Source organism: Stenella coeruleoalba, assembly GCF_951394435.1.
Source record: "Stenella coeruleoalba genome assembly, chromosome: 12".
Classification (NCBI taxonomy): domain Eukaryota; kingdom Metazoa; phylum Chordata; class Mammalia; order Artiodactyla; family Delphinidae; genus Stenella; species Stenella coeruleoalba.
This window is the reverse complement of record NC_137158.1, coordinates 70504971-70528311: the sequence shown is the minus strand read 5'-3', so window position 1 is coordinate 70528311 and position 23341 is coordinate 70504971. Positions and strand designations below refer to the sequence as shown.

Genomic DNA, 23341 nt, shown 5'->3' with positions numbered 1-23341 from the left:
TGGGTCTGGCACTTTATCCCCACTGTGCCAAGAAACAAAAGTCAGCTTTCTGGTCCATATCTTGTCCTTTGGCCTGAGGCTCCAGGGCAAGCACCAGAGTTGGAGGCCTAATGCACAGGGACCCCTCAGGGAGGACCAATGTACACCCACATCCCTCCTGGTACCTGGCCATCTACCTAGATCTCCAATCCTGAGACTTACGGTAGGGACCATGTTAAATTCAAATGACATGAGAGCCCAGAGAAAGGGAACATTTCAAGGTCTATTTGTCATTTACACTTTAGTTTGAATGATGTTGAGATGACTTCTTTAAATTGAGCTTTCATATGGGAGAGAGAAAAATCAAAAGGGAGAAGGGGAAGGAAACAGTTTCTGATAAAGGGAATGTATTAGTCTACTAGGGCTGCCATAACAAAATACCCAGATTGAGCGGCTTAAACATCTTAAATTTAATTTCTCACAGTTCTAGAGGCTAGAAGTCCAAGATCAAGGTTCTGTCAGGGTTGGTTTCTGGTGAGCCCTCTCTTCCCAGCTTCTCTCTCTATCCTTACATGGCCTCTTCTCTGTGCATGCGTGGGGAAAGAGAGCTCTCTAGTGTCTCTTACTCTTCTTATGAGGACAGGAGTCCTAGCGGATTGAAGCCCCACCCTCATGACCTCATTTAATTTTATTATCTTCTTATAGGCCCTATCTCCAAATATAGTCACATTGGAAGTTAGGGCTTCAACATATGAATTTTGAGAGAACACAGTTCCGTCCGTAACAGCTTGGAATCAGATTTCTCCTACATGAGGCAACTTCAAAAAGTGGCCTTATCAAAACAGCCACAACTTTTCATAGCACAGATGATTTCTGAGATAAAACCATACATGTGAGCTTTATAGCTTAAAAATGTCTTTAGAATCATTATCTTATTAGGTTCCTAAAACCCTGAGAAAGAGGTAAGTCAGGTAGCCTCATCCTCACTTCGAGCTGAAGGAACAGGCTCGCAGAGAAGAGCTGGCCTTGGAAATGTCTTTGGCTGGGGGGGGGCAGAGTTGGGACTGGAGTCTGCAGTCTCTGCCTTAGTGGTAGGGGGAGTAGAAAGGGGGGTGGATAACGGTGATAAAAGGGAATAATCAGAGAGATAAAAACAGGAGAGGGATCTGGCACCAGGCAGGGCAACAGTGTGACTTGAACTAGAGGCTATGATTAGCTCAGCCCTCTGCACCTGTCAACGAAAGAAAGAAGTGGCTCAAGGCCCAGAATATCTCTGATGTAAGGGAGATGCGGACAGCACTAGAAACACCCAACCTGGCTTATCTAAGGTATCACCTTGTAATACACATGAAGGAAAACTTGGAGTTCTACTAAAAAAAAGTTGTCATTCCCAAACCTTAATTCATGACATTCTTTTTTTTTTTTTTTTTTTTTGCAGTACGCGGGCCTCTCACTGCTGTGGCCTCTCCTGTTGTGGGGCACAGGCTCCGGACGCGCAGGCTCAGCGGCCATGGCTCACGGGCCCAGCCGCTCTGCGGCATGTGTGTTCCTCCCAGACCGGGGCACAAACTCGTGTCCCTTGCATCGGCAGGCAGACTCTCAACCACTGCGCCACCAGGGAAGCCCCTTCATGACATTCTTGCCTCACTGGAGGCAAGAACACCCTCTGAAACGGAGATCCCATCTTAAAGAAAAGTTATATGTCTCCATTGCTACTCTATGCTTCATGTTATATTTCTCGTCCCCTTTTACAGTTACACTTCTTAAATGAGTTAATACAGATCATTTCTGATGATCCCCTTATTCAGTTAGTCATAATTGGATGACCCCCCTGTGATTTGCATATACCTTCAGTACCCTACTAAAAATGTACTCTTAAAGTTTCTAATGATCTCCTAATCAACTGTCACATCTTTTCTTGATCTATACGTTCTTTAAATGTATTGGATATCTACTCTTTCAGATCTATACTTTCTCCTTCAAAAAATCTGTGTACTGGGCTTCCCTGGTGGCGCAGTGGTTGAGAGTCCGCCTGCCGCTGCAGGGGACACGGGTTTTTGCCCCAGCCCCGGAAGATCCCACATGCCACGGAGCAGCTGGGCCCGTGAGCCATGGCCTGCGCGTCCGGAGCCTGTGCTCCGCAACGGGAGAGGCCACAACAGTGAGAGGCCACAACAGTGAGAGGCCCACGTACCACAAAATAAATAAATAAATAAATAAATTTGTGTACCCACATATTTCTCAATTACAAATCCCTAGTCTTAACCTTGTTGCTTTTGCTTCAGTTTGAAATATTCAACTGCATGGTTTTAATATCTTTGGTTCTCTTGTTGATTTAGTGAGTTACATAGAATTTTTGAAATGTGTTCATTTTATTTTTGTATGAGAGTCATGATTTTAACTTTTTAATAAAATTAAAACAATTGTTTTCTAACTCTATGGGCCCTCAGAGAGATCTATAAACTATGACTTGTTAATATTACTATATTTGTTATAATTTGTTAATATAACTCTCACAGCCTCAGTTGACTTTACTAAAGAAGTTCCAAGGTAGTATCTGGGGCCCCAAACATTCAGAAGAAACGTGGTGATCTGTGTTTCAGTGCAATTTGACTCTCTCCTACAGTAGGGGCTGTCAAACTGGAACCTGTATCAGAATCATTATTAGGGCTTGTTGAAACAAGATTTCCAGGCCCAATCCCAGAGTTTTGAGTCATTAGGTCTGAAGTGGGGCCCAAGAATTTGTGTTCTAACAAGTTCCCAGGGACAGTGATGCTGACGGTCCGGGGACAACACCTGGAGAACCACTATCTGAAAGCAAGCCTAAATTTATTGATTGCATTGCTTAGAAAGAAGATCTAATATTGGTCTAAAGAGTCCACTTAATCAATAATAGCTCTTTTCTTTCCCATAAATTTGACAACCATTTTCTCCTTTAATTCAAGTTTACTGGGACTTCTCTTAAATATCCCACCTGCTTCACTAAAATTTTTTATATCCAAAAGTAAGTCAAACATATTTGTGCATTTTGTTTTTAGTTTGATTTGGTAAAATAAGACTACCCTTCCTACCCCTCACCCCACCTCTCACCCCTGGCAAAATAAATTACCTATTCCATTCCTTTCCCTTAACATGAGGCTTTCTTGGACTCAAAATATAAAAATCACAGCGTAATTTTCAATAAATATTTGTATGATGTGTAAGATAAAGACAGAATGAAGATGTTTACTTAAACCCGATGGACTGTATGCTTACTGGTTGATTTTAATATTGATATTGCTAAGTATGCAGTCCATTTTTATCAATAATATGACAATTGCATATGCAATTGGGGTATTGACATTTTGTGTATATGCAATATTCTGAGAAGTATGAAAATATATCTACATAATCTATGCCTGCACAGCTGTTTCTGTTAATGTTATTTTACTGTTAGGCCATCTTCACTAACATAACTTTAGCATTTCACTATCTTTATCAACATGGTTTTGCTATTCTAAGAATCTCTTGCCCAGGAAGATAAAAGTTGCAAATAACTTCATTGTTTATTCCAGGAACTTCCCAAACACCATTTAAATGAATATCAAACTGTTCAACTCTTCAATAAATAGCATCAAACATCTGTTTACTCCTCACAGCTCTTTAAAACCCTTGCCTAAAAATCCTTTTCTTGCTGGGTCTACAAATCCTAAACTATTATATCATGATTTTGATACTTATCCAATCCTAATCAAACACCTGTATTAAAAGATCTACCTTAAACTTGACTCCAAACGCTCATATATATCCCCATCCAAGACTCTATTAAGCAGTGCTCTCTTTCACCATAGTAAAAATAAACTCAGCTTTGTCTTATCAGTAGATTATTTTAGCGTTTGTTTGTTTGTTTTTTCCAGGGAGCCAGTGTTTGACAGTCTTGGAGTTCCTACCAACAGCCATTCTAGATCTCCTTACTGTAGTAGCCCAAGACCCTTGACTAGGTCACTGCTACTCTGAGTCCCCTTGACCTCCTGCCAGGGAAACTTGTTAGAAATGCACATTCTTAACCCTGCCCCACCCCCAAAACTACTCAGTCAAAACACTCTGGTGGTCAGCTTCCAAAATGCTGAGATTAACTTCTAGGAAAAAGGAACCCATTTTAGGAATTCTTTACTGTCTGCTCATATTTGAAATATATATATATATATTCTTGGCGCAAACTGCCTTATTACAACTACTTGTTTCTATCTGTCCTTGTAATTTTGGTTGTACATCTATAAGAGGAAAGTTCATAGAAAAAAGGAGGAACATACAGTATTTGTCTTTCTCTTTCTGACTTACTTCACTCTGTATGACAGACTCTAGGTCCATCCACCTCATTACAAATAGTTCAATTTCGTTTCTTTTATGGCTGAGTAATATTCCATTGTATATATGTGCCACATCTTCTTTATCCATTTAAGAAAAAAAAAAATGTCATGAAGAACCTAGGAGTAAGACAGGAATAAAGACACAGACCTACTAGAGAATGGACTTGAGGATATGGGGAGGGGGAAGGGTAAGCTGTGACAAAGTGAGAGAGTGGCATGGACATATATACACTACCAAACATAAAATAGATAGCTAGTGGGAAGCAGCCGCATAGCACAGGGAAATCAGCTCGGTGCTTTGTGACCACCTAGAGGGGTGGGATAGGGAGGGTGAGAGGGAGAGGCAAGAGGGAAGAGATATGGGAACATATGTATATGTATAACTGATTCACTTTGTTATAAAGCAGAAACTAACACACCATTGTAAAGCAATTATACTCCAATAAAGATGTAAAAACAAAAGGAGGAACAGAGGTCCCAATAACTCCCTTCATCAAACTGGCCCTAAGAAACTGAGAATTTCAGTGGTTTCTTACCAGAACTCATCCTTTGAACAAAGTGTCCTGGTTCCTTACCAAATCTAGGAGGACTTTCCTCAGTCTTCGCTTGTTTTGCCCATGGGAGTCCAGTTTGGGAAAGATTTCTCCAAGCTCTTCCACCCTCTGTGATTAATCAGAGATGGCCTGGCCATTAGGCTGTGGGGCTAGAGTCATGAGGTTCACAAACCACCCTCTCTGACTAACCGTTCCCAGACTCTCTGGGTTTATCTCCATCCATATATATAACTGCATTCCCTCTGGGTCAGTTATCTAGTTCTCATATTTTTACCACTACAACTGCAAATCATGAGCTTAGCTTTCTAAATGACATAATTCACCAAGGATAATTTAGAATTACAGTAATCACTCCAGAGAAACTTTCTGATATAATCGAAAGCGTTCATTTGAGAGTCACCTTCGAACCAAAAAGGGAACAAAATTTCAAATATCCAATTTTTGCAAATTTTGATTAGCATAAGGAAGTGGTTAAAAGAAATTCAGATCCAAAGTTGTTTCCTTAAAAAAAATTCTCCACCAGGGTTTCCCTGGTGGCGCAGTGGTTAAAGAGTCCGCCTGCCGATGCAGGGGACACGGGTTCGTGCCCCGGTCCGGGAGCATCCCACATGTCACAGAGTGTCTGGGCCCATGAGCCATGGCCACTGAGCCTGCGCGTCTGGAGCCTGTGCTCCGCAATGGGAGAGGCCACAACAGTGCGAGGCCTGCGTACCGCAAAAAAAAAAAAAAAAAAAAAAATTCTCCACCAAAGCAAATGTGAAAAACATAAAACTATCTCCCTTTTTGATTCCCTCAAATTACAAAATGAACCTACTAGTCTTTATCCTATGATTCTTTTCTACCATACTATACACCTTCACTTCTCTCTACTCCTGCTCACTCTCTGGCACTCTCCCCTTCCGGCCTAGCTGGACAGAAACCCCCAAAGCTCAATTAACTCTTTAAACTGCCCTCAGAACAGGAAAAACCTCTTGTGGTTGGTTTTAAGCTAAGGTCTCACTATGAGTTGAAAGCCACTGTCAAATAGTTTCCAAAGTCTATATAAGATAGAACCAAATTTGCAGAGAAATGTAGGATAACTTTAGAAACCAATAATCCAGGGCTTCCAGATATACAACAATTAATTAATACATTATGGAAACTCAGGTGCAGAAAATTAAGAGAATGAGGCAGAATGGGAAGATCACAAGGGTAACTGAATAGAGTTCTAATTAAAAAGGGATCTAGAGAGGTTTAGAAGAGCTTGAAATATTGAGCACAGTCTTTTGGTGGCTATCCCCACAGACTTTCCTATGAAAACAGAATGGACTATGATATAGTCTTGTAGCAAAGCACGGATAAGTTTATTTGATATTTCAAGGACAGGCTCTCTACTATTTAAGCAGAATTTAGGAGTAGATCCTGAGGCAGATGTGACCCCAGCTTTCTTCTCACCTTTTATCAATAGTCTTAAGCTACAAAGAGGGAATTTAATATGAAAGCAAAAACTAGAATGGGAAATAGCCTTTTACCAGGCCTCAAATACCTTGCTGAATATTTTGAAAAAGGCTTGAAACAGAAACAGAGTAAGCCTCAGGATACATTTATTCTTTTACAGAAAACAAAACAAAACAAAACCCAGCTAGACACTTCTGCCTCAGTCATTCTATATGGGAAAAGCCCGTCTTCTGATGAACTCATGAGTAGTTACTGTAAACAAAAATGCATTGGAAAAAAAATTATCTTGTGTTAGCCAAGAAACTACAGGAACAAAATGAAGTGAAAAGTCAGTAAAGGTGCTCCAAGGGGGAACTGAGCACCCAATTTCCTGCTTTACTTCTAAACTTACAAGTAGAAATTTCTCTAAATATTACCCACATTTTTTTTTTTTTTTTAAAGGTTGGGTTTGTTTTTTTTTTTTTGTGTGTGGGTTTTTTTTGCGGTACGTGGGCCTCTCACTGTTGTGGTCTCTCCCATTGCGGAGCACAGGCTCCGGACGTGCAGGCTCAATGGCCATGGCTCACGGGCCCAGCCACTCCGCGGCATGTGGGATCTTCCCGGACCGGGGCACGAACCTGTTTCCCCTGCATCGGCAGGCGGATTCTCAACCCCTGTGCCACCAGGGAAGCCCCTTCTCTACATATTAAAGGGAAAACTTGCAAAATTTTTATTGATACAGGTAATGCAATATCCACCTGAAATCCTACCACTGTTATACAACCTCACTTCTGGAGTGAACTTTTAGAATATATTAAAACGCAGCACAGAACTATTAGAATACTCAGTGGTGGGTGTCTCTAACAATCCTGGCACGCCTTGTGTCCCAGCCATAACCATCACCCTCGGGTCTTTAACCGAGTAACATGTTTTCCTCCTTAATGATCACATACCTGGTAACTGATATGCAGTGGTTTACTGTGCAAATTGAATTGCCAAACTAAATATGCTAATAGTTCCTTTCTTGAAGTCCCTGAGGGCCTTCTATTCATCATAATGGCATAGCTAATTTGGACAGTGACTTACCAATGTCAGTATACCTAAACCAAGCTCACATTGCAAATCTCAGAGGCGCCAGACTTCCCGTGGGCAACATATTCTAGTAAGCTTACCGGGGCTGGGCCCTTCAAGGTTAACACTGCCCCACCTAACCGCCAATGCAAATTTTCACAACAGCCTCTGAGACTTAAAGGCGGACTACAAACAACAGCCAAAATAGAGAGAGAACTCATCCTACCTTGCAGCACGCCGAAGAACACTCGTATCGTTCCCGTTAATGATCCACCGGAAACGATACGGGTCCCGCCTAGGCCAGTTCCGCCTAGCTCGGCTCCGCCAAGCGCGGGTTCCGCCTAGCCAAGGTTCCGCCTAGCCCTGGTCAAAAATATTTTGGGGCTTCCCTGGTGGCGCAGCGGTTGGGGGTCCGTCTGCCGATGCGGGGGACGCGGGTTCGTGCCCCGGTCTGGGAGGATCCCACGTGCCGCGGAGCGGCTGGGCCCGTGAGCCATGGCCGCTGAGCCTGAGCGTCCGGAGCCTGTGCTCCGCAGCGGGAGAGGCCGCAGCGGTGGGAGGCCCGCGCACCGCAAAAAAAAAAAAAAAAATTTTGAAAAAAAAAAGTCCATAAAGCTCCAAAATCTGAAACTTGAATTTATCACGTACTGGCAACTATTAATACAGCATTTACATTGCGTTAAGTATTGTCATAATCTAAAGATGATTTAAAGTATACAGGAGTATAGTATTTGCAAGCACTATACCATTTTGTGTAAGACACTCGAGCATCCCTGGATTTTGGTATCCACGGGGTCCCGCAGGATTACCCAGTGACAACTGTACGTACTTGTCCCGGACACGAGGATAGCTATTCCCTGCTTCCCTGTAGTGCCAAGGCCAAATATTATTTTCTTTTTGGTGGCTCCTGAAGCTAAAATTCTACAGTAGTAAATCCGTGTTCTGCTTCTCTTAGTGGTCCTTTAGGTCAAAATAATCAATATTTGTTTACGTTCTCCTGGAAAAATCAAAAATATACTTGGACTACTATGGCCAAAAGTGTTATTGAAGTACCCTCCTATTCTTCATAAGTTTTCAACCACAACCTCAAGGATCTAAACTTCCTTGTGATTCTATTCTTATCTAGTATGTGGATGACCTTTTGTTGTGTTCTTAAGATGGGGCATACACCCTGAGAAAACCATAATTCAAAAAGAGACATGTACCATAATGTTCATTGCAGCACTATGTACAATAGCCAGGACATGGAAGCAAGCTAAATGTCCATCGACAGAGGAATGGATAAAGAAGATGTGGCACATATATACAATGGAATATTACTCATCCATAAAAAGAAACAAAATTGAGTTATTTGTAGTGAGGTGGATGGACCTAGAGTCTGCCATACAGAGTGAAGTAAGTCAGAAAGAGAAAAACAAATACGATATGCTAACGCATATATATGGAATCTAAAAAAAGAAAATGGTACTGATGAACCTAGTGGCAGGGCAGGAATAAAGACATAGACATAGAGAATGGACTTGAGGACATGGAGAGGGAGGGGGAAGCTGGGGCGAAGTGAGAGAGTGGCATCGACATATATACACTACCAAATGTAAAATGGATAGCTAGTGGGAAATAGCAGCATAGCACAGGGAGATCAGCTCAGTGCTTTGCAAAGACCTAGAGGGGTGGGATAGGGAGGGTGGGAGGGAGGTTCAAGAGGGAGGGGATATGGGGCCGTATGTATGCATATGGCTGATTCACTTTGTCATACAACAGAAACTAACCGAGTATTACGATGCAATTATATACCAATAAAGATCCATAAAAAAAAAAAGATGGGGTGAGCTCTAAGATTGATTCCATCTATCTGCTTACTGTTTTAGCTCAGAGAGGGCACGAGGTCTTCAAGAAGTTACAATTTTGTCAAAGTAACAAACTAGGTTTCATGTAGATAACAAACCTAGAACATGACTTATCCCAAGGAGGTAAATTTCTTTCACTTATCAGATTTGGCTCTTCAAAACTTTATCAGGCCATTAGTTGAGAGACATATAAGAGAATTCCTGGATCTGACTAGCACTGCAGTTCCTACTTTTTCGCAGTCTCCATGTCACTGTACAACTGTGCTCTACAGCAGGTTCCCACTAGCTATCTCTTTTACATGTGGTAGTGTAGTGTATGTCAATCTCAATCTCCCAATTCACCCCACCTCCCCTCCCCCCACGGTGTCCACACGTCCATTCTCTACGTCTGCATCTCTATTCCTGCCCTGCAAATAGGTTCATCTGTACCATTTTTCTAGATTCCACGTATATACGTTAATAAACAATATTTGTTTTTCTCTTTCTGACTTACTTCACTCTGTATGACAGACTCTAGGTCCATCCACGTCTCTACAAATGACTCAATTTCATTCCCTTTATGGTGGAGTAATATTCCATTATATATCTGTACCACAACTTCTTTATCTATTCCTCTGTAGATGGACACTTAGGCTGCTTCCATGTCTTGGCTATTGTAAATAGTGCTGCAATGCACATTGGGGTGCATGTATCTTTTTGAATTATGGTTTTCTCTGGGTTAACTTGTTTTTTAGGGTCTCATTTAAACTTGACAGTCCCTCATGTTGCACATTCTTTGTTTTGAAAACAAAAAGTACCTCTCTGCAAGTAGACTTACCTTCTAGGAAATCCTATATTTTTCTCTCACATATTTCTGTACATCACTGTAATGCTTTGAATACCACTACTCTTCTTCCATCATCTTTAAGAAGGAGGCACTTATGACTGTCTAACCTTTGTAAACTGTCTAGGCCCTTCAACAGATAGGCTAGAAACTAGTTTAGAAAATCAAGACTTAGTTTTGATTGTTGACACTACATATCTTAACACTGAAACAGGAAAATATCAGGTGGTTCAAAATAGAGCTGCCATGTAATATGGTCCTCTAAAAGGAACAGGGGCTATTTTAGAAAAAGAGTGCTGCAATTACATCTCTCTAGACCTCTCTGGTATCTAAAATATTACTGAGATCCAGTATGCAAAGAAATTATGAATTTGAAGACTTTTGCTAATAACCCCATAGCTAATTCTGCAGGCTCTTCAAATGGGTGATCGTATTTATTCTCTCGGCTTAGTTTGGGTACTTGTGGCTCCTGAGAAGTGGAATGCAAACTCTGATTTGTCTGCGTTGCGGTGTTCAGATCTGTGATCCCCAGAGTTTTGCATACTGTGTGTAGCTGCTGTCATATTTAATGATCCAACAAATGTCTCCAACAAAAAGAACAGGAAAGCCTGACACTCATGGCAGTTGAAAAACCACCCCAGAAACCTGATACTTGATTGTAATAAATTGATGTGAAGTTGTGGCTTGATCATGCTTCCAGATATTAATGGTCTATCCTTCAGCTCAGGCTGAAGAAGCTGAGAACAGAGAGCATATACACTCACTCAACTTTGTCTACAATGTCATGAATTGAGAATTCTATTGTCCTCACTAACATAGCTTTGGTATTCCTCTGCCTTCATCATCATTACTTTATTATAACTTCATTGTTCCAGAAACTTCCTGAAAAACCCATGTATATGCACATCATACTTTTCAGTTCTTTCTTCAACAGATCGTATCAGACAACTCCCATTCACATTCACAGTGCTCATTTCCAAAAATTGCTATCTACAACTCCTTTGTTTGTTATCAACAGTATGTGGGAAATGAATTTAATAATCAGTACATGTCTCAAAGCACTGAAGAAATAGATTAGAGAATAAGTCAAACAGATTGTGACAATCTAGAACATTGTTTTGCTACTTAAAAAAATATGAATAGGGCTTCCCTGGTGGCGCAGTGGTTGGGAGTCCGCCTGCCGATGCAGAGGACACGGGTTCGTGCCCCGGTCCGGGAGGATCCCACGTGCCGCGGAGCTGCTGGGCCCGTGAGCCATGGCCGCTGAGCCTGCGCGTCCGGAGCCTGTGCTCTGCAACGGGAGAGGCCACAGCAGTGAGAGGCCTGCGTAGCGGGGGGAAAAAAAAAAAAAAAAAAAAAGAATAGATCCGGAGGAAAATATGACAGAATTTTACCTGCGTGCAAAAGAGCCAGATTGCAAAAGAAAGGGGCTTTTGGAAGTGAGAAAATATATGGTATTTATAGCTCCATTTAACATGGCAATCATATTGTTTTGTTTTTGGTCACGTGGCATGTGGGAGCTTAGTTCCCCAACCAGGGATTGAACCCGTGCCCCCTGCAATGGAAGCACGGAGTCTTAACCACTGGACCACCAGGGAAGTCCCAGCAATCATATTATGATTGGATAATGTTTGGGTCAGTTTTAGCAGACACCAGGAATTCCCATTATTAATTAAGCAAAGAAATAAACAAAAAATGGGATCTCAGGAACAATTTTTGGATACCCCAGCCATTCCTAGATCCTGTGGTTTTGTAATACATGCCTGGTTTAGTAATGCCTGCTATGCATGGCTTGTTTAGGAAGACACGGATTTTAGAAATAGAAATTACTTTCCTCTGGAAATATAAATGTTTCCTGAATGGAGAACAGAGGGCAAACTGTCTTGACTCTTACCCATGCTTTAGCATATCTCTTTAACGATAGAAATATATTGGTTGTCACATAAGATTACTTCCTGTTTTAAAATCCTGAATTAATACTGATAATTGTTCTACTTTTCACTTGTCACTTTTCTAGACTTCATGGGCTCACCATCTATATATATTTGCAAGATTAAAACCAATGACTAATTCAGCACCTCAAGTGTATATTACAGAATGTTTACAGGTAAGTGGCAAAAGAGTTCTGTTGCTAAATGCTTTAGAAATGCAGAGTGATACACAGGTAGGTTTCTTTACTTCAGGATTTCTCAAAGCTTTTATTATGTTCATGTGCATTGCGAATCTCCAAAGGGCCTTAGAGCATGCACTGTTTCTCAAAATTATTTAGTCAGGGAATCCTTTTAGTGGCGAAATCCTGCTACATCCATTGCATTTTTAGTGATCATCATGATGTCTTCTTTGGATTCTGACATCACAAACAAGCACATTGAAACATCACAGTGAAATTATTGGGATATGGTTCTATAGGTGGTGGTTAATTCTCACATTTTTTTCCTTGAGCTGTATCCCTATATTTGGATACACATCCTGTGGGGATCTAGAGCACACTACAAGTTCTTCTTTTAATAAATTTATTTATTTGTTTATTTATTTTTGGCTGCATTGGGTCTTCGTTACTGCGCTTGGGCTTTTCTCTAGTTGCAGCGAGCAGCGGCTACTCTTCGTTGCGGTACACGGGCTTATTGCTGTGGCTTCTCTTGTTGCAGAGCATGGGCTCTAGGCGGACGGACTTCAGTACTTGAGGCACATGGGCTCAGTAGTTGTGGCCTGTGGGCTCTAGAGCGCAGGCTCAGTACTTGTGGCGCACAGGCTTAGTTGCTCTGCAGCATGTGGGATCTTCCCGGATCAGGGCTCGAACCCGTGTCTCCTGCATTGGCAGGCAGATTCTTAACCACTGCGCCACCAGGGAAGCCCTACAAGTTCTTATAAGGACCTGCTAATCTTCCTTCCAGCTCCCATTACTATTATCATACCCTCTTGCTTATCATTGTGCTGAACCATTAGATTAGGCAGGTAGGGATTTGTTCCCTAACTAACTCTGTTTTCTGCAACTTGAACAATACCTTGCCTGCCACTTGGATATTTTGTTTCCAATTCAGTTATAGCCACTAAATTTCAAGTCGAGGCAGAATTTTGATCTGTGGTTAACATCCTCCAGTTAATCACAAGATTTCTATTTACTTTAAAAATTTTATTATTTCATTAATAACATTTTGGGGATATAGTATCCAGCATGCGTTTTGTTTTGTACTAAGCAGCCTCTTATATTGGACATCATTACCAATATTAACCTGCATGGTCGGGGTGGGAGTGGGGAGAGAACAGGATACATGAGGATTATTTGGGGAAGGGTTGAGCTTTTGAAACTGCCCTCGCAGACATCCCAAGCAGCATAAATAGTTGTCCTCAGTTTGCTAAGGGGTAAACATGGCTCATGAGATTCGTGGAGTGTAATGAACAAGACTATTCTAGATTTTGATACGCTCACTGGGGTCAGATTTATGCTAGAATGGCTAAATTCTTTCCGAAAGTTTTATAATGTCACTTTATTTTACTTTATCTAAATTAAAAGAAAACAATTGATTCGAAGTAAAAAGTTAAAAATCAGTATTTTAATACTTTCAAAAAAATGTTTCTTAAGAAAGTATTATCAGGAACGAATTGTAATTACATCCCATGGCAGCCTGGGACCTCTTCTCATTTAATTACAAATTCAACATTTGTGGTTTCTGGACTGACAACAGAGCAAGATGTGGGCAAATTGTCAATTAACTTTTTCTAATTACTCACGTACAAAATTCAAAACAGTACCAAAAAAGTAAGCTATCTGTAAAGGAATAGCTGAACCCAAGCATACACTGCAAATATTCCCAAATTATGAAAACTATGTCACCAACTGGAATGCCTTCAAAATGCAAGATTACTGCCAAGTTGGTAAGTTTAAACAAAGTGCAAATAAATTGCGTGTTTCTAGACAAACGCTTGCCAGGGTATGATATCACATGTATCTACTCATTTGGTCAATGTGAAGAACCTCCTGTGTATTGTGTATTCTTCCAGCTAACAATTTAAACAAAACTTCTGAGCAGTTTATAATAATATCCCTTTTATGGTATTTCTCACCTATGCTTTTTTCTTTCTTTATTCTTTGTTTTTATTTTTTCTAATTTTTATTGTTTTATTTTAATAATTGTTTTATTTTTTCTAATTTTAGTACCAGTCCTTTTCTATCAGGAGGTCTTCTGCTTCTCCTAGGATTTGGGGCAAAGACATGCTAAGTTTTCCTACTTGTGTTTCCTTCTGAAATTGGATTGATAGCCTGGGGAGGAGGGGCTGACATTCTTGATCTTTATTTTAAAAGAAGGCCTCGTGAAAAGGCTGCTTCCTTCCCATTCCATCGAGGCAGTGGACATCATGGCCAAGGCAATGGACATGTTAGTATTCTGGCCCACGTCCTCTGCTTTGCCTCCCTCTAAGTTTATAAGGTGAAACCTGATGACTTCTCCCCTTAGCTACACCCTTTGTCCTGTGACTCCGCAGTCTGTCTCACAAAAGAGGTGGAATCTACTCCCCATTCCTAGCCTTATAACTTGCTTTGACCAACAGCATTCAGTAGAAGTGATGATGCACCAGTTCTCAGCAAAGCCCATCTGCAGTCCCACAAGTCTGTCATTGCACAAAAACACACCCAGTTAGTTGGGTTGCTAGTGGATGAAAGAACCCCGCCTAGGTGCCACAGTCATCTGAGTCTAGCCATCCCAACAGCCGGTCAACTCCAGACATGTGAGCAAGTCCAGCTGGGATCAGAAGAGTCCTGCCCAGATCAGCTGAACCTCACATCCCATGAGCTACATAAATGATTACGAGGTTTTATGGCTGCTGTGTCACATTATAGTGGCAATAAATAATACCACAGGTAGTGAATGTAACGTGATTGTGATTGGCTCCTGGCTTCCATCAAAGTCTCACTCTTGTTACTTAATTAACCTCACAAAAACACAAGCTGGTAGCATATGTCAATGAACTGTGGGGAGCCTACTTACAGTGTTAGGTGGTGTGGTATTAGTGGTTTCAACAAATTCTCAACGAGTGAATTAAGAAAGGCCCCTGAAAAAGTTGGTCTACTGAAACAGTTGAATGGTGGCGTTCCAGAGGGGTGGGGGAATACCCAAAAGCAAACTACATTCTTTAAATATATATATATATATATATATACATTCTCAATGATAGAAGTAACAAGCTGAAGGCTTACGCTTAGTATAAAAACAAAACTTTTTCATTTGTTCTCAGCTCCATTTTCAACTACCTACTCAACAGGTTTGCTGGAAACCAACAATTGGTTCTTTAGGAATGCGTAATGTGGATATTACTTTGAGGTAGACAGGATGTTTTAAATGTATGTTTATTGAAATGGATGGATTTAAAAAAAAATTTTATTTATTTACTTTGGCTGCATTGGGCCTTCGTTGCTGCGCGGGGGTCCTTCTCAAGTTGAGGCCAGAGGGGGTTACTCTTCGTTGTGGTGCACGGGCTTCTCATTGCGGTGGCTTCTTTTGCTGTGCAGCATGGGTTCTAGGCCTGCGGGCTTCAGTAGTTGTGGCGCACAAGCTCAGTAGTTGTGGCTCACGGGCTCTAGAGCACAGGTTTAATAGTTGCAGCGCACAGGTTTAGTTGCTCCGCAGCATGTGGGATCCTTCCGGACCAGGGCTCAAACCCAAGTCCCCTGCATTGGCAGGCGATTCTTAACCACTGCACCACCAGGGAAGCCCGATCGATTTTCTTTAACAAATTATATGTTTGGGGTTTTTTCTGTTTCCCAGATAGCTTTGACTTTTAGAATCAAGTAACATGATTCTCAATGCTATTTCCCCTGGGGTAGCTTCCGAAATGCACTAAATCTCCTACCAGAGTGGCAAAATCCAGTGCGTATACAAAAAGTGCATTATTTAAGAGCATGAGGCTAAAAGTGGATTTGGAAGGGTAACCAACTAAATACCAATAGCACCTAAGCTATTAAAACAAAAGCTCAGACAGTCCTTGCAGAGAGTCACCGCGGTTCCCTGCTTCAACAGTGCTGGGACGGAAGCAGCGCTCACCCGCCGCTCCGGCCGCCCCAAGGTCCCCGCCGCCTCTCCTCGGTCGCCCGCCATGACGACCGTGTCCCCCTCCCAGGTGCGCCAGCACTACCACCAGGGCTCGGAGGCCGCCATCAGCCGCCAGATCGACCTGGAGCTCTACGCCTCCTGCGTCCACCTGTCCGTGTCACACTATTTGGACCACGATGACGTGGCTTTGAAGAACTTTGCCAAATACTTTCTTCACCAGTCTCGTGAGGAGAGGGAACATGCTGAGAAATTGATGAAGCTGCAGAACCAACGGGGTGGCCGAATCTTCCTTCGGGATATCAAGAAGCCAGACCGTGATGACTGGGAGAATGGGCTGAATGCAATGGAATGTGTGCTACACTTGGAAAAAAGTGTGAATCCGTCACTACTGGAACTGCACAAACTGGCCACTGACAAAAAGGACCCCTATTTGTGTAACTTCATTGAGACTCATTACCTGAATGAGCAGGTGAAATCCACTAAAGAATTGGGTGGCCACGTAAACCAACTTGCGCAAGATGGGGGCCCCCGAATCTGGCATGGCAGAGTAACTCTTTGACAAGCACACCCTGCGAAACAGTGATACTGAGAGCTAAGCCTTAGGCTGGCTTCCCGTAGCCACAGGGATGACTTCCCTGCGTCAAGGCAGTGCACGCGTGTTTGGGTTACCTTTACCTTTTCTATAAGTTGTACCAAAACATCTACAAGTTCTTTCCTTAGTACCATTCCTTCAAATAAAGTAATTTGGTATCCCCCCAAAAAATGAAAAACAAAAGCTCAATAGGTTTCATGTACATGTTTTTAACATCCAACATTATTTATTCCCTATCAATAAGCCTTCTATCTGTAAAGGAAATTGAGAATTATATATATAAGAGGCAAGAGAGGAACACAGAGAAAGAGAGAGACAGTGAGAGTAAGAAAGAGAATGTATTAGTGTGTATGAGAGAAACTTCAGGAACACATGTAGATTTATCAGGATAGAGGCTCTCTCTATATTTTATTTTCATAAATGTACATTCGAAGTTCAGAGTCTACCAGTGAACACCGCTGAAGAATATCAAAGTCATCTTGTGTTAAAATTACTTTTATTCAGGATGAAAAATACAGATATAACCAGATTAGATGATAGTCTATGATTAGTTCTTTACCACATATTTCAAAAGAACTACATACTTATTTCCCCTTGTTGTTACTGTAATATATTTCTTTATATTTATTATTCCTTAGAAGGTTACAATGTAGTGTTTTATGTAGCTTTTCCTTAATAGCAGATAGAGAACATGTAGCACACAATTACAGGCAGAAAAAAATTAATACGTAACTTTTCAAAGTAAGGACAAGGAAGACACCAAATCTACAACTTGCAGTTCAGAGTTCAGGGAATTCTTTTTCTTTAAATAGGTGCTTTTACTGGGTATGATGTGGTCTGATAAAAGCTTTAGATTTTCCACACTGCAGTAGCATAAAGCTATTTCCAACACGATGGATGAAGACGGATCTGAGGTAGAAAGGTGGTCATGGCTTTCCTCTTATATAAAACAATTTTCTTCTTCTCAAAATATCTCTGCTGCAAATAGACACCCTTGCCCCCCAACCCACCCAACCTATTCTAAAAGAGTAGGAATTTCTAACTTTAAGCCTCCTTCTGGCCAGATCCCAGTTAAAGAGAACTCAAAGTTAAAATGTCCTGATGTTTTAAAAGCATATATGCTTGAATCAAAACACATTATTTTCACTTTTTTTGGTTTCTCTACATTTGGTAAATCACATAACATGTTTAAACTGAATCAAATACATGTTAAATCGGAAGCCGAACCAAATACCCAACTGAACGCACTCAAAGGTATAAGCCAGGGTGGCAGCACCTAAGCATTAATTTCATTCTTCTGTAGAAGCAGTGATGCAGGCTTTTGATGAACATTGTTCCCAAACGTATTGATCAAATGAAGGGTAATTAAATGGCTGTTCATTCACTCAAAAGGTTAAAATGAGACATTCATTAAACTTGTGTCTGCTTTCAGAAGGAAAATAACCGGGGGCTTCAAGAGTCATAGAGGGTTTGAGTATACATAAACAACTGTAAAACTTTCTTCAAAGGGAACCAAAGACAGCCATGTGTTTTGGTATCACAATTAGGTAAATGTCTGCTGTGTACTGAATGATGAAAACCAAGACCTGGAAACTAGGAAAAGTGGGACCAAGTTTTGTTTCTGCGTCAAAATGAAAATATGCTTAAATGGGCAACCTTTGGTAAAATGATCTTTGAGATTATTATAATCCTGTCATATAGATTGGAACATGAAATAAATAAAGAAATCAAGACCAACTGATACAGAGCAGGGAAATAAAATGCAGGAAAAAAAAATCCCAATAGAAATGCCATTTAGGCCCACAGGATTTTTATTGTGGTTATCCAAGTGATCGCTAAAGAAGTAAGTGTACGACGTCAAATAAAGTTAAACAGTATACACAGAGCTGTAGTCTAATCCATAAACATATAATATTTGATTGAAATATATGAACTTATTAATTTGGCCATATCATGGAAACAAATAAAGAAAATCTATTTGGTCATGTGGTTGGTGAATTATAAATAACCAAAACATAATGGTAAAAGAGTCAAAGAAACAAATGAAGTTATTGTACAAGGTTAATATGAAGGAATGTAAAAATGTAAAATTGTCTTCTAATTCTTATGCAATTTTTATGGTTATTAAAAAGAAGGTATCATATTAGAAAGCTCCCACCCACTTTCCCAATACTGTATACAGTATACAAATCAGTGACAAGTGTATTACCACTTCCAAATACCACTCTGTTCATTAATTTACAGTTGCATAGAAAGGGAAGAAGAAAACAATAATATATGATTATTATAAAAACAAAATATCCTTTTCTCTTTGGATAGTCAGTGTTTTACTCCTTCAGTAGAACACACAGTCAGCGCTCAACAGCATGATTCAAAGAGCCATGGAGCTTCTGATTAAATGGAACTTGAAATTGGCATTTGCTGAAAAGGGCAATACTGTAAGTTAAGAAATGTTGGTTGGCTAGATGAATACTTCACATTGCCTGTGGGAAGGGAAAACAGCACTGTCAGAACAACATTTACAGAAAACATTACAGGTAGCAGAGATGTCAACTCTTAAAAAAAAATTAAAGTGCTTTTTTTCAGAACTAGACAAGCCCTAGTTTGCTTTGTTCAATGGGGACTCTTTACTCCCAGGTGACTTTTGTTCCTAGGATGAGGTCCTTTGCTCTCATCCTGAAGTTACTTAGTCTGCTTTTTTATCCACTCAGCTGATATAGGGGAAGTCTGGAAGACTTATTTTGCCCAGGCTGGAAACCAAGTGAAAATTGAGAAGACTTGTCTTTGTTTTTGCAGGAAGGTACCAATGTTCAGTGAATTAGGCTGGTGTAAGCACCCTGTCACTCCCTGAGGGTCTGTGGGAGGTCTCCTGCAGAGGCGGTACCCTTGACAATTCCAACTGGTCTCAGTCCTCAGCTGGGGTGCAGACAACAAGAACTCAAGACAGGAATTACAGTCCAGGGGTGTGCAGTGGTTCCAGTTAAAGGCTCAGGGCCAACGTACATAGGCAAGGGAGGACAGAAATCCAGGCCACACTCAGGGTAGTGGCATCAACCTTTCGAAGAGAAGTCAAACAGTTTGGTCCATCGTCCTTAAAACCCATGTCCTCCAATTCTTCTCTGAATGCATCTTTCACTTGCTCTCATGGATATCTGGATCTGCCCTGAAGACACAGCTTCAACCCAGGACTGTTTTTCATCCCTCACACTCCTCAGATACTGGATAGGTCCGTACTGTGTTCTCCACAGCACTTTCTCCCTCTCCTCCCTAAAAATACCCAGCTTTGACTCTCTTGTCATCAGACTATACCACCCACTATGCAGTCATCTTCTGGTCCCTTGGTTCACATCCCCTTACCTCTTGAAGAAAAAATGGCTCACTGTCCACTCATTATTTTTAAATGTTCATGATTTCAGTGCTCACATAGATGATGCTTCCACAATTCTGGCCTCTTAGTTCCTTGAGCTCCTCTCCTCTGAGAATCCGTCCTCACCCTTCTCAGCCACTCATTCAAAGTTGCAAATCTGGACCATCACCAATACCTGTGTCCCCTCCAACATTTCAATTTCAATCATCCCACTTTCGGACAACTCACCTGTACCTTTCCAGCTGACTTCCACTAGGACCCCAACTTCACCCATCCTTTGGTGCTACAACCCATTGATATTTGGTCTCCCATACCTAACGCATCCTCACTTCTCTTCCTACCAAACTCAGGTGCTTGTTCAATCATTATCGTCAACCCTTTGCCTCTTCCCTTGAACTGCTGTACTCTCTTGGCCAAACCACAACTTCACCTTTGGTTAAATGCAATACTTGGCCTACTCTGGTACTGTGCTCATGAACTTGAATGTTGCTGAAGGGCCGCACATAGCCCTGCAGACAGGCCTCAGGTTAAATTCATGAGCGAGAAAGTGGTGGCCATTAATGCTGCCTGGCAGTCAGTCTATTTCTCTATCCATGTGCTCTCCTGAGCTCCAAGCAGCTACTACACATCCTCCAGTCTCTCCTCACACCTCCGATGCTTCCTCGCCGTCCGCACTCTCTGCTGAAGCCCCTGCTTCTGACTCACTAAGACAACAGAAGCAGTCAGAAGGCTTTTACTCTCTGGGATGAGGTTCTTCCTTCTCACGAGCTCTCACACCGCATCCAGTAATCTACTTCATATGCCTTTGTTGTCCCTCCAGTTACTGAAGATGAACCACCTGTGCTTCTCCTTAAGCTCTCAGCCCCTCTTGCCGTTAAGGCGGTAACACAATCAGAGGGTTCACTGTTTCAAAAAGATTCATAAACAAGTTCATGAGAGAAAGTGTTCTCCAAAGATTTACTGTGGTCTTGGGACACCTTGTTTCTAAGAGCACCTGGTAAAGAACATACTGACAGGCACATGGCTATAGCTGCCAACAGTTCTCAGCAGAATTTTAAATGAAAAATCAAAACCTTTTCCCCTCAAAGTAACAAAACCACCTTTGTGTACCGCTCCAGTCATTGCTTTTAAGTCTGTGATAGCTACCTTAAGTAGATACCTGGGAGAACAATGTCAGTCAAATCTATCCAGGGTAACTTTATATAGTACACATGAGGCCTTTAAAAAGCTGTTTGAATGCAAAAGGTCAAGCACTTGGCATTTTGGGCATTTGGAAGGACTGGCTTGGGAGGGGTCCCCCTCCCTGGACTGACAAACTGTTGTATTCAATCAACGAACATGTCAAGCAAGTTTACTTATTTACATGGGGAATAAAGTAGCATTAAAATCGATGGTAGCTAATCACTTACTCGAGGTTATCATCTCTAACACCTAAACCAATCAACCCATTAACTCTTACCTGTGGCCTGCCGGGGAGATTTGCTGAAAGAGAAAACAAAAGTAATCAGCTGAAGTTGGTACTGTGGTTCCCCCTCTCAGGCATGCAAAAGTGTGGACTGTACCATTCCCAGCTGTTAAGTGGATGTTAATAAGAAAAGAAGAACAGGTTTGGGGATTTTTTTTTTCTTTTTTTGCCTAGATGCTTTAACAGGGCTAGTTTCCCTAGTTAGCTTCTCATATCTCATGTGCTGTAAGATACAAAAATTCCACTCAAATATGCAAAAGATATGCCAGCTCTCTCAAATAAGTACACACTAAAGCATTCAGTGAGTAATTAGTTTTGCAAAAGAAATCTTAAAATTTCCTGCTGAAATCACGCCACATATTTAGTTTATGTATTAGAACAGAGCAAATTCTGTACATTCTACTGAACAGTACAGGTTCTGACCAAGAGGTCATTGGGGAAATGAAGGCGTGCAAGTCTTTAGTTTCCGCCACCCTTACCCCAAAGGCTAGGAAGATGGTGGCGATGTGTTTGCAGGAGAGGTCTGGCCTAGTCCTCAGCACTCAGAAGTCTTCTAGGAACTTGGGCTAATTGTGCCTTCCATGCGCTCAGTTAAGAGCATCAGAGAACTTAGAATATGGTGTCTAATTTGCCTTTGCATCTGAGCAGCTCAATTCCTTCTCGGTTACAGAGGCCATGGGACAGTGTAGCTGATCCGGTGGGACCTGGGAGGGCAGGCACTAGCGAGTCTCTTCTTTAACACCTCTGCTTTTTCATCTCTCCCTTTTGCTGTGCCATCTCAAGATTACTGGACTGGTACTCAACCCTGGGGGACAGAGGGAGCTCTACCCCCGGTGATGGTAACATCTTTTCTGGGTCAAATAAGAATTGTCCCTAATCAAACAGCATGTTACTCCTTTCATCTCTCATTTTTCTTTGCTGAGGGAAAAAAAAGACATCTGTGACCACATACTGGGTGCTCTTTGAGAAAGAAAGCAAGAAGGGCAACTTTCTTACGATGCCTGGAGGGAAAGTGTGAGCCCCAGCAGTACTGGGGGGGAATGATCAGGTTAAAAAAGCCTAGTCCTACCAGGTATGTAAATTATATCAGGAGAAAAAGAGTGGATCTCCTTACACATATGGGAACTACACCTGTATGGGAACCACACCATCCTGAGGGGAAGCTTAGTTGCATTAGCATGAAGTACGCCATAGGCAGAGTTACGCGTCTCTTCTAAGTAACGAATACCCAAATCCAGACAGAAATCAAATCCATTTTGCTCCAAATCAACACTTTAACCCTACAGTCTTATAAATCATACTGAAAAAAATCATACAAGTATATTTTTTAAAGAAATCAGGAAAACACTGCATTGTAGTAGGTCTTCAGATTTTGATGAACATCAGTCAAGCTCAATAAATACAGACAGAAGGAGGCCTTCAAGATGGCAGAGGAGTAAGACGTGGAGATCACCTTCCTCCACACAAATACATCAGAAATACATCTACATGTGGAACAGCTCCTAGAGAACACCTACTGAATGCTGGCAGAAGACCTCAGACTTCCCAAAAGGCTTTTTTCTTTTGCCCTACTCTCCACGCACCTGGGTAGGGCAAAAGAGAAGAGATAAAACAAAGACAAAAGAATAGGGACAGGACCTGCACCGCTGGGAGGGAGCTGTGAAGGAGGAAAAGTTTCAACACACTAGGAAGCCCCTTCACTGGCAGAGGACGAGGTGGGCTCGGGGGAAGCTTCGGAGCCATGGAGGAGAGCACAGCAACAGGGGTGCGGAGGGCAAAGCGGAGAGATTCCCGCACAGAGGATCAGTGCCAACCAGCACTCACCAGCCCG

The 23341-nt window shown here is 41.6% G+C and overlaps 2 protein-coding genes and 1 long non-coding RNA gene across 17 annotated transcripts in view; 1 reads left to right on the top strand and 2 right to left on the bottom strand.

The window, feature by feature from the left end:
* Positions 1 to 7637, bottom strand: part of LOC307195139 — a 138953-nt gene extending 131316 nt beyond the window's left edge. The window contains exons 1-2 of one of the 2 annotated variants that reach the window (XR_013830728.1): positions 7596 to 7637; positions 4865 to 4990 (exon numbers count right to left, since the gene is read on the bottom strand). This is a non-coding gene — a long non-coding RNA (uncharacterized lncRNA). The remainder of the gene's footprint in view (positions 1 to 4864; positions 4991 to 7595) is intronic. The other variant, XR_013830729.1, reaches the window with a different exon arrangement.
* An 8492-nt stretch (positions 7638 to 16129) lies between these two features.
* Positions 16130 to 16645, top strand: LOC307195421 (ferritin heavy chain-like; the record flags this gene model as incomplete). Its single annotated transcript, XM_079939498.1, has 1 exon — positions 16130 to 16645. One exon carries the CDS (start codon positions 16130 to 16132, stop codon positions 16643 to 16645), a length of 516 nt encoding a protein of 171 aa, XP_079795624.1.
* Positions 16646 to 18432: 1787 nt separating this feature from the next.
* Positions 18433 to 23341, bottom strand: part of UTRN (utrophin) — a gene marked incomplete at its 5' end in the record, with an annotated part of 496387 nt that continues 491478 nt past the window's right edge. For 12 of the 14 annotated variants that reach the window (XM_079938689.1, XM_079938693.1, XM_079938692.1 and 9 more), the window contains one exon: positions 19168 to 21527. In XM_079938689.1, the coding sequence (XP_079794815.1) occupies positions 21451 to 21527 (77 nt within the window). In that variant the 3' untranslated portion in view covers positions 19168 to 21450. The other 2 variants (XM_079938695.1, XM_079938687.1) reach the window with 2 other exon arrangements.